This window comes from Labrus bergylta, chromosome 6 (assembly GCF_963930695.1).
Source record: "Labrus bergylta chromosome 6, fLabBer1.1, whole genome shotgun sequence".
In the NCBI taxonomy this organism is placed as follows: domain Eukaryota; kingdom Metazoa; phylum Chordata; class Actinopteri; order Labriformes; family Labridae; genus Labrus; species Labrus bergylta.
Window position 1 is genome coordinate 4,892,200 of NC_089200.1, and position 12,239 is coordinate 4,904,438.

Consider the following 12,239-nt stretch of genomic DNA (forward strand, 5'->3'; position numbering starts at 1 on the left):
AGTGAAACACACAAAAAGTGGCACTCCCTGACACACAGTGCTATCCATGCATGGCAGCATGGCAATTAGCTAAATAGACATGGTATTAAAGAAAAGGTAAAAACAGGCCAGTGTTCAGACGAGGAGTGTTTCCAAAGTAAGACTTTTAATAGAGTGACTCGAAAGAATCCAGAAACTTTGAGCCGTGCAAGTTAAAGCTAAAGTTCCAGTGTGCAGCCAAAGCAAACCTGCACTCTGCAGATTAACCACACTCTCCAAAACACAGGCCTCCTCTCTCTCCACTCTCCCACACAATCAACCAGATTTTCGGGTTTGCAGCACCCAGTGGACTCTGTTGAGCCGCAGAGTGGAATGGGTGCACCCTGAACTCTTGTGCTGGGGAGTACTGAGGTTTGCGAGCCTTTGACCACAGTCCCTGGCAGTGGTGTTTATGGCAAAACCAAGAGTTACTCTAAAATGAGTGCAGGCCTGAAGTAAACAGAGAAGAAGGAATAAGCTTCTGCAGACCAGAGGACCTGTTACACTGTTGGAGAATCAATATGAAAGGGCGGCCCGGGTTTGGATCCAACCTGTGGCTCCTTTTCCCGCATGTCGTTGCCTACTCTCTCTCCCTGATTTCCGACTCTATCCACTGTCCTATGTCTCCAATAAAGGCACAAAACGCCCCAAAAATAAATCTTTAAAAATAAAGAAAGTACAGAGACAAAATGACAATTACAAAACTGCAATCTAAGAAGTGCTTTATTGACATGACCTGATCAGAAACAGCCGACTTGACTTCACCGTCATGTTCTACAAGTTGTCTAAACAAATATCCTATATACAGTACATAGTAGTAAATGCAGTAAACCAATAAAATGCTACATAACATTTCAAATAAAAAAGTATGTGAGATAATCAAAATGCATTTTATTCTCGAATTGAAGCATTTCTGTTTGTCATTATCTTTACATTTCTTAAATGTCACTCAGTGAAGGCTGCATCTACCTGCTCTTTGGCTGACAGACAAACAACACACAAACACACACACAAACACACACACAATCACACACAAACACGCACACCTACAGGAGCACGCTGAACTGATAACCACTCTGCCAATTTGAGCACATTCAGTTCCTACATGTCTTGTCTGGTAGTGAATGTGACGAAATGTAAAAGGTGAAAATTTAAAGGTCAAAGTGTGCAAACTGCTGAGGGTTGCACTCGTGTTAGAACACTTTTATCTGTGGGTTGTTGTTTCTATTCCAAGCAAATGTTTTCAGTACTGATTTGTATTTTTCTCATAAAGTTATTCTTGTGTGCACATTCAAATCAAGAAGATGAACAAAGCGCTAAGAGATAACCCAACTCCATTAGATACCACTGAGCACTGTTAACTTTTGTAAAAAATCTAATCCCAATTAATCCAAAAACAAAGGACATTTCTTAACTCAAGCTGCTGTAGTTCAAACATTTCCTTTTTTGCCATTCGAGTATTACTTCAGCCAAAAGGTGCAACTGATCCTCTTTGAGAATATAAACATTGAAAAGTTTATTTAAAGAAATATTTAACACTTAGCTAATTGCTAACCGCTCTGAGATCTCCACTTCAAAGCCTTTAAAACTTTAATTCCTTCAAATGAACTCGCAGAATGAGTTTACTTTAACGGACTTCCAAAAGGTTTTTATTTTTAACAAGAAAAAGGACTTATTTGGAAAAAGATAGCAGTTAAATTTAAAAGGAAGAATGTGCAACATTTTACACAGAAATCAAGTATCTCCTCTATAAATGTCTCTCTGAGTCACGACTGTCGACAATGAGTGAGAAGCTTGAGACCCGCTGGCTGTGTTGTTGTCAGAGCTGTGTTTACATCATGTTTACATGGACGGGACGGGCCGACTCCTACCCTTGAGTATAAAGCTGTCTTAGTCAAGGACTCAAGAGAAGAAAAAGAAAATTTGAACGTCACATGAGCATTTTTAGATCACGGCCATTCTGTGTAAATTCACAAGCAATGTGAAGCTACGAGCTCACTAAAGAAGGGCTAACATTAGCATGCTAACACAACAATGCAGGCCACAGGTGATTGCAGCTCGAGCAAAGGACAATCTGCCGCTTGCACTTGACTTCTTTGTGGGGAATGCGAGGGGAGGGGGATGGGAGGTGTGACGCTGAAGGAGTGTGGAGGCTTGAGCAGCCAAACAGCAGCTTGTTTTGGTTTTTTGCTGGTCATCAAGGGCGGTATCTACTGGATCAAAAAGCCACACATTCTTTTGATACACATCAATAATGAATAGATGCATCAGCTAAATTAAGCCTGATAATACACCTTGGTGTGCTTTGTTAAAATAACCAATCGTTAACACACAGCATGGCCTGTAAATGACGGACTATTCAACAGAAGAGAACGATGGAATAGGCATGAACAGACTCTTCAAAATAGAAACAACAGAAATAGGGAGAGTGTCTGTCATTACAAAAGGACAGAAGTCAGTGTGTCTCTCAATAATGAGTTTCTAGAAGAGAAGCCAGTGGCTCCTCTCTGTGGCCCCTTGCCCCTTTTTTTCCTCTGCAGACCCTCTTCCTAATTGAGTCTCACTTTGGCTCGTGGACACAGCTCCTCTGAGGGAACTTTTCAAGCCAACTATGTCAGCGCTGTCGCCTGAATCAGCTGGCAACTGCTCTGAAAAGCTGCAGATTGAATGTATGTGCACTCCACGAGTTGGCCAATGGAATTAAAATGGTTCAAATGTATTCCTACATGGAACAAACATGAGAGAAAATAGTGCTGCTCTGGGACTGGTGCTCATTTAAAAATAATTTAAAAAACCCAGATCTATGCGACACCAATTTCCAAAACCTAAGACTTAAGTATTGTGGATGAGGTTTCTGTGAAAGGAAATCCTTCAGGGCCTGAGTTCACCAAAGAGTTTTTTTTTTCAAGTTGGAAACATCAGGCGCTCCTCTCAAAGCAATCCAGCTTGGAGCACTAGAGAGCACTTTGGAGAAGTCGGGTTTATCAGCCGAGTGAAGAAATCTCTTGTTGCCGTCTGTTCTGATACTGTAAACTTTCAAAAGTAAGAAATATCAACACAATGTACTACTGGCTCTGGACCTTGTTTTGGATAATGGATAGCCTGATGCAGGTGGAGAGGAGGGAACCATATTTTTTTTGTGGGATGATGAGATTTAGTGAGAAATAACTCTTCATGGACAACCACTGATTTTTGGTTTTGTGCTATTTGCCCAGCCACCGTTTTAATATGACTGGACAACTGAAAATGCAGGCATGCTGTTAAAACCAACATTTTCAACTCGTAGCTACTCTGAGATTTTTCTGAGAATTGTCAGGACAACGAAGCATCCAAAGCCTTGTCAATAAGCATTTTTCAGAAAATTGCCCCCAAACATCCACAAAAGTTTCCATAAAATTTCAGACATTTTCATTACATTTTTGTGCAAATTCTTTAAAAGTTCCTGAAAGTTTTCTGAACTTTTCTAATGAAAACTCCTGAATGTTTTCCATAAAGGTTTTTTTTTTTTTTTTAAACACACAAACACTTCCAAAAAACTTCTGGAGTTTTACATAAATATGACTGAAGCTCCCACAAAAGTTTCTGGAAATTCTCAACAAACACTCAAACAAAGTTTTTAATGAAATTCAGAAACATTTCCACTGAAGTTGCTGAAAACTGACATGAACATTTCCAAATATTATCACGAGAATCTCCTACAAATCCTGATAATATCCACAGTAGTTTCACAACATTACATCTATAATTCATGAAATTTCCAGTGAAAGTTTCCAAGGAAAAGGCAATGGTTTTATGAAGAAGAGGAAATTGGAATCCTTCAAGGCCAATTGTTGGGAGTCAATAATGCAAAATGAGTTTTACTAAACATCTCACACAGGAGGAAACACTGTAACACACACAGAAACACATTCACCATGAAATACTAACAAACATCAACCTTTCTGTTCTTGCTGGTGGCTGTTTACCAGTGTGCTGTTTACTGTCACATTTCCAAGATCTTTGAGGCATGACTGCAAAAACACACACACACACACACACACACACACACACACACAGTCAGATCCTTATATATAAATGTACATCATGCCTGCACACAACCATGTTTGACTGGACGCCAGATGATGGAAATTCTGAGCATTGTTTTACCAACAGGAGCAAATCTGCACACATAAATGTTGACTTCTGGACATCAAAGAATCATCTGAGAGCTGTTATATATATATTTCTAAATATGCCATTGTCTTTTCCAAGCCTTCTTATACAGGCTGACTGCAGCTCTGCTTTCATTTAGAGAGCTGAGAGAAAGACAGACGGGTGGAAAAACAGACAGAGAACTTCAAAGCCAATGAGACGGCAGCCGTAGAATTTTAATAAACCCTCTTTTTCCTCTGATGGTGAGTGTGTATGTGTGTGTATGTATGTGTTTGTTCTTTTCTGCGCTACACAAGGCCACAGACAGACATCATCCATGGCACAAACAAGCAGTCACACATGGACACACACACACATGGACACACACACACACAGGGGGAAGGAGAAGCCTTTGTTACTCACCTGCTGCACTTCTGTCTCTCCATTTGATGTCTTCTCAGTGTACACAAACGAGTTGAAAATCCTCTGCAGAGGGAGAAGGAGACAGAGACATACACGTTAGATCAGCAGGATTCAGTTTTTGGGGGATGTCTGGCAGAGACTTTTGAAATCAAAAATCTTCAATTACACCTAAATGAGCCAAAATCATAAACAGAAGATGGCCACATTAGAACTTTTTGCATGAGGGAATTACACAACAGACATTAGCATTAGCAATAATGGATCACTCTGCTCATTAATGGTCCATACTAGCCAATGGTAAAACTGGTTATCTGACTAAAAGACACATTTACACCCAGACAATATAGTCCTATTAATATCAGTGTCTAGGTTAGGGACTGAAACACATCACCGGTTGAATTGTGGAGGATTGTCAGAACGCAAAATGTGAGCTCAATCTAAAAAATGATTCTGAGGGGGCACCGGGTGTCTGAGTGGTTATGGGCTCGTGCCCCACGTAAAGAGGCTGTAGCCCTCAAAGCGGGCGCCCCAGATCTGACCTGTGGCTCTTTTCCCACTCTCTCTCTCTCTCTAATGTCTGACTCTGTCCAATATATATATATCTCAGCAATAAAGGCATAAAATGATGCTGAATTTCCCCCTTCAGCTTCCAGACAGACGTTTTAATAGTCCCTCATTGATATTGTTGAGGGAATAGGAAGCATAGTGCCACTGAAGCATGGAGAAAAAGAGTCCTGGTGTGACCTCAGCCTAACACTTTAAGAGCATACACACACACACAACTCTGTCCAGAGGGTCTCCTGGGTCCCATCAGCTCAACATTTGCTCTCTTTCTCTTACTCAACGCGTACTTTCCAAACACAGACGGCAGCAGCAGCAGCACTATGTTGCAGCTACAAACAGAGTAAAGCTAATGTTTGTGTTGCGTTGGAGGCAGCAGGTAGGCAGGTGTTTCACTGTAAGCCTCCCTTTGCTGCACACCAAGCCTTAAATCACCTGGTTCCACACGCCGAACCACTTCCTGCTGCCTGTCTGCACCTTTTGTTCGGCGCATTCCAGAAAGTACCAATTACCAAGAAAACACCAGGTCGGTCAAAAACCGGAGCTGATTCACACGACTTCAATAGGGAAGAGAAAACTTCAACAGGGAAGAGAAAACTTCAACAGGGAAGAGAAAACTTCAACAGGGAAGAGAAAACTTCAACAGGGAAGAGAAAACTTCAATAGGGAAGAGAAAACTTCAACAGGGAAGAGAAAACTTCAACAGAGAGGAGAAAACTTCAACAGGGAAGAGAAAACTTCAACAGGGAGGAGAAAACTTCAACAGGGAAGAGAAAACTTCAATAGGGAAGAGAAAACTTCAACAGGGAAGAGAAAACTTCAACAGGGAAGAGAAAACTTCAACAGAGAGGAGAAAACTTCAACAGGGAAGAGAAAACTTCAACAGGGAGGAGAAAACTTCAACAGGGAAGAGAAAACTTCAACAGGGAAGAGAAAACTTCAACAGGAAAGAGAAAACTTCAACAGAGAGGAGAAAACTTCAACAGGGAAGAGAAAACTTCAACAGAGAGGAGAAAACTTCAACAGGGAAGAGAAAACTTCAACAGGGAAGAGAAAACTTCAACAGGAAAGAGAAAACTTCAACAGGGAGGAGAAAACTTCAACAGGGAAGAGAAAACTTCAACAGGGAAGAGAAAACTTCAACAGAGAGGAGAAAACTTCAACAGGGAAGAGAAAACTTCAACAGGGAAGAGAAAACTTCAACAGAGAGGAGAAAACTTCAACAGGGAAGAGAAAACTTCAACAGAGAGGAGAAAACTTCAACAGGGAAGAGAAAACTTCAACAGGGAAGAGAAAACTTCAACAGGAAAGAGAAAACTTCAACAGGGAGGAGAAAACTTCAACAGGGAAGAGAAAACTTCAACAGGGAGGAGAAAACTTCAACAGGGAGGAGAAAACTTCAACAGGGAAGAGAAAACTTCAACAGGGAGGAGAAAACTTCAACAGGTTTGCTCTGAACTTGGAACACAACTTTTAAGGTGGAAAATGTACAGTTGGTTAAAATCCACACTTATTTCCAATGGACACTTCAAGTGGCTTAACTCAAATCATTTCACCTGTAATGCTTATTTCTTTTTCTTTTTTTGGTGCATTTTTCATGACAAATTAAATGGCATAAATTAAAGTTTCAATGGTCGCAACTACGGATTATTGTCTTGAAAAATGCATTAACCCCTCGTGATCTTTTATATGAAAAAATGTTTTTTTAAACATCACAAATTAATGTTGATATATTATGTAAAGTATAATTATTTAATTTTATTAAAGTATGTACGTTTCTTAACAGTAGAAGCAGCTTCTGACTTTTTGAGAAGCTGAAACCTGAAAAGTTTGCAATTTTTGTTTTAGACGCAAATAAAAAAAGAAGCAGCTATACACTCAATCTACAAAACAATGGCCTCTTCTTAGCTGTAATTAGGCCATTTAGCTTCAGATAAAGTCTCAAATGTAGTTCTGGAAATTCAATTTTCTCTAATTGGACTCATAAACACAGGCTAGCATGAACACAAACACAGCTAATTGCCAATCTTTCCTCAACAGAACCAAACAAAAGCTCGGTTGAATCCTGATTGTCTGAATGGAGTCAGCAGGCCTGCTTATGAATGTTTTTGGCGGTCACTTTACACAAGCATGAGACTATCACTGGAGTGCTACACAAACACACACACACACACACACACACACACACACAAACACACACACAGCTGCATATTTCACTATGGAGTTATTCACAATGTGTAAAAACCAAGCCCAGACAGTCTACTGTTCCACACCCTTCTTAGTGGAAAATAAATGCAGGTCCAAGATGTAGAACTGTCAAATAAACACGAACAAGCACACACAAACAATTGCCACATCTTAGTGGGAGTCGTATGCTTTCAAAACACTAACAAATGAGAAGCCGGGTAGAGAAAACAGGCACTCAAAAGGGGGGGAAAATGATTCGTTCCCATTAAGAAAGCAACTGTGGAAAACATTGAGAACGAAGCCCGAGGAGGGAGAAAAACTCCTGTTGTTGATTAGCTGCAGGTTAGTCGTCTTTCCCCTGGTGCCTCCAGTGTTTGTTGTCGGAGCTGCTTTGCGGTTTTCACAGCTATGTAGCAGCCTGGGAGGAATGCTCAGCTCTGAAACCTGAGAGGCCTGAGGCTGCCCGGGGCCACCGTGGACCTGTGGCCTCCCCTGACCCGTAATCAAACAGTGAAAAGTACACAGACACATACACAGCGGCACAGAGGCACGCAGTGACAACTACAGAGTGTCAGGCGTGGACTCACACACCCACCGTGTACACACCTTGCTGAGCTGGGCGAAAGAGAACAAATAAACACGAGAGAACACTTTAAATACCTGATGGATGACAAGAAAACATCGATAAGAAGTCAGATGGGAATTCTTCCTAAAGGATTTACAGTTATTTGGTGGAAACCCAACTTTTTAAAAATGTGTTTCAGTGTCAATTTCCTCCAAAGATTAAGTGTGAAAAACATACAGAAGAAAAAAAAGCCTGCAACATATGGATTTTTCTCCATTCCTCGCCCATTAGAGCACCAGGACACAACTAAAATTTCACAGAGCAGCTGCAGCAGCATTATGGATTATTAGCCCCATTTATCAAGCTGTGGAGTCACATGGTTCTTAAAACAATGTGTTGAGTTCACGTTCACTAGCAATCCGTTTAGATGACAAATGAGCCCTAACAACTTGACAAAGCTCTCTTCAGTACGGCTACATCAAACCAGAATTTTGTCACTTGAATTGGTTTTAGCCGTTCAATATAAAGCTTCGGCCTTTTTTTCCATTTTCTTTCAGTTTAAGTGTTATGTTGAAACGGTAAGATGCACATTATTCAGACTTTCTGTCCACTCGATATTGAAACATGCAGAGCTCAAATTATTCTCAATGTTGCAAGGAATGTCCCCTCCCTTTCTCTGTGGATCATTTTTCCCAACTGAGAACAATACAAACTGGGGGAATTCTAACCTAAAATAAGATGAGCGGCTTTTTCAAAAGGTAGCTGCAGCTCAGCTCACAGCCCCTCCTGGCATTAATCACCTGTTAAGGTGCAAAAAACAAAACAATGATTTTGAAGGTGGAACCAGGGGTACCAGCTAATGTCTTTTACATAATTGAATCCCAAATCCCATTTGTTTGGAACAATCAACATTGGAACCCAAAACGAAACAAGCTAACAACTACAAACAAGCTAGCTGTAGCTCAGCACACGGCCCCTTCAAACACCGTTGCCTGCTATTGGACTTAGAAGAAACACTAAACTCATTATTCTGAGTTTTACCTTTGTTATTTAGCTATCGATTAACACCTAGAGATACTGAGGGAATATTAACCAGAAAATAAGGTAACACTTGCAAACAGGCTGATGGTAGTTCAGCTAACAGCTCCTCTTATCATTTGCCCGATGAGAATGGAAAAAGCACTGATTATTAATATGAAACTCCTTACTCTGTTTTTTTATTCAGCTAGTGGCGTCTTTGTTTTGAAAAGAAGGATCTCCATAATTTGGATTAAGATAAATATTTAAAGACTAGAGTCTTAAAATCTGCTTTAAGTCAAAGGAAACACAGAAAACTAGTCCGTTAGACCTTAAGACTACACCGATTGTGGTCTGGTGAAAAACACAAAATTACACTTATTTTTAAAAGAAAACTGAGCCGATTCCCGATTCCAAACACGACCTTTCCAAACACTAAGCTCTAGAGAAATGCATACCAACTCCTGTTCATTGATCACTGAGCACCAGCCTTTGTCTAATTAGGCCACTTTTTTTAAATCCATCCACCTTGAGGTTAATCCGAGCCACAGCCGAGCGGTTCACATGAATGACTGACCCCTCCGAGGAGTCTGAAACTGCACGGTACAAAGACAAATACCAGAACCTGCGTTGTTTCAACCCTAAAGTACATTTGTCTTATTGATACGCGGGTGTTTGCTGCTACTGTGGAAGGCAATTTCCTTTTTTTAGAACAACCCATTAACATTTAAACTCTCTCCCAGCATTATTCACACTTGTGATTTAATCTGAGCCCCTCTTAATTATAGGCAAAGAGGAGGGTGAAGATTGAGCAGTTACTCATTATAACATGAGAACTTTTAAAACCTTGTCACTTTAAGGGTCTACCACCATCTTTAGAACATTCTGTTGGCGATTGCACTGTTTATGTGTTGAATCCCATTTAAAACCACCCCTCTCTTCATCATTAAGTTTCTCTTTCTAGTCCCCCCAAACCTCTTGTACCTTGTTATAGAAGCTTATTTCAATGGCCAAACCAAGGGGACCCTCCATGCATACAGCATCCATTTAATTGGGCCTCCCTCTTCAGTTCTTCTGTTAGGCTCTCTGGGGGGAATCCATAAACCACCCCAAGGGGCTCTTCTCCTTTTAGAGACTCTTTTGTTCTTAGTAGGGGCAGAGGACACAATCTAGACACAGGACTGAGGATACCAGCCACAAAGACTTTGAGGGTCACCAATGGGTCTTTTTCTTGGAAACACATGGTAAAAAATATGCACAGAAATAAAGTGAAAATTGTTATTCTGATACCAAATCAAGATTAAAATATCTCTATCAGCCTTTCACACACTGATACCAGTACCAGTATTGGACTCGGGCTGTTTACACCTTGCATTAACATCCATCTGGGTGATCTGGTAACAATTTGATAAGACTTAATGCTAGGTGTGAATGTGCCCAAACGCGCCCTGAGGACGGATTGAGATCCGACAGCTCAGACCACATACAGAGGTGGTCTGGCATGCCTTTCTCCAGATTGGTATGGTAGTATAAACACTTGTGCGTCCTGCAGCGTTAAGGACCGCCCCATCAAATGGGAGAACAATAATGTGGCAGGGAAACGAGTTCTGATCTGAATTACTTAATGATGACAGACTGTTAATGCAAATTGTAAATGCCCGTCCTTGAGTTCTGTGCACTTGTATGGAAAACAGTGTGATCACCATTTGGTTAACATAGTTTGGGAAATAGTGTGTTTATTAAAGCTTCACAGATGCAAACTGTTTTTTTTTTTTTTTTTTTTTTTTTAATCACACTAGGGGTTCCTCGTTGATGGCAAATATTCAAGTCTAGGGATCAGAATCAGTTTGTAGGAGTGGGGAAAATGGTGTATAAATATATATCCAAAAGAGAAGTAACAGAAATACTGAGCAGATTATGGAGAGGTGAAGAAAAAAAAGGAAAGACAGGAAAGAGAATACAAGTGGAGGCCGACTGCAGTGCTCGTGCTGTATTTGGGAATACACCTATTAGTAATTCTCCCATCTTCAAAGTCCGGAGTTGAGCCGTAGGCCGCACTAATTTGTAATTGAACAGGAGAGAATGCACGGAAAAATATACACACACACACACACACACACACAAGCACACACACTTCCATTAATCCTGTCTTTAGGGTCTGGCAATCAGGGGGTCCAAGGTTTATCTGTGAACACACTGTGGGGGTAAAACAGGAGCATGACTTACCAAAATATTCACCAATGTGCAGACTGCAAATGTGGGGGGAACACATGCATATAGCTCATCTGTCACTGTGGGCTTCTCATTGTTGGAAATTGTCTTTGAATGTGAAAACACACACGTTTCCCATCCACACATGAAGCTGCAGTGTAGATGATGTGGAGCTGTTGGGCCTAAGAGATTGGTTTCCATACAACTGACAGACAAAAGCCTAAAAGCCCGAGAGAGAGCAACTGCTGCTTCCTCCATGCTGCTGGAATACAGCTCAGCCTCCATCCTTCCTTCAGTGCTTTATCTCCCCCCTTGGCTTTTCCTCCCTCCCTCCCTCCCTCCCTCTCTGCCCCCAGCCAACTCTCCGCTCATTGCACTACAAAGGGCTGGAACCGGGGATGCAGCATCATAGCTTTCCTCTGATGTGCATGGGTGTTGTTTTTTTTTTTTTCTAGACCCTTTGCCACGTCTCCATCCCCAACCTCACCCTCCCCGTCTCGATTTTTTTTCTCTGAACACTACAAAGCAGAGTCAGGAAACAGGCACCTGGGAGTGTGAAAGCAACGGAGAGAGAGAGAGAGAGCGTTCGAGCAAGCAGTGTTTCTGTGTTTCTGCAATACAACAGAAGAAGTCAGAAATAATTGCACCTGCAGTTTACAATAACACGGAAGAGAACAACAAAAAAGAGCATTTGTATTCACTCGTTTTTCTAACATTTATACCAAGTGAACTATAACTTAGAAGACTCTCACATGCTTGAAAATAATTTACTATTTTCTATTAATTAAAACAATGCATTACACAAAGCTCTGCTCGGTTAGAAAACAGATGAGCCCTAAATTATGCAAAATTCCCCTTTAAAGCACAAGTTAAAAGTTTACAGGTGTGGTGGTCGATTTTCTTGGGATAATAGGAACATGTATTTTTACTTTGCTTTTCCCCACGGTTCTGCTGGCCTTTAAGTGTCTTTCAGCTCAATGTTTTTTTTGTTAAATGCCTCACAACTGAACTGTCTTTGGTTCAGTCTCACAGCCTTGTCACAGTTTATTTAGCATGTTTTTTTTAGTGGGAAAAAAAATGCTACCTCGTATGCAACCTGCTAGGGCTGGGTATTTCTCACAATCTC

At 40.9% G+C, this 12,239-nt stretch overlaps 1 protein-coding gene across 1 annotated transcript in view; it reads right to left on the reverse strand.

Moving 5' to 3' along the window:
- The window catches only part of cachd1 (cache domain containing 1), a 95,720-nt gene that overhangs the window by 56,229 nt on the left and 27,252 nt on the right, over positions 1-12,239 (reverse strand). Inside the window, exon 2 of the mRNA XM_020654945.3 lies at positions 4,573-4,635. Within this exon, the coding sequence (XP_020510601.1) occupies positions 4,573-4,635 (63 nt within the window). The remainder of the gene's footprint in view (positions 1-4,572; positions 4,636-12,239) is intronic.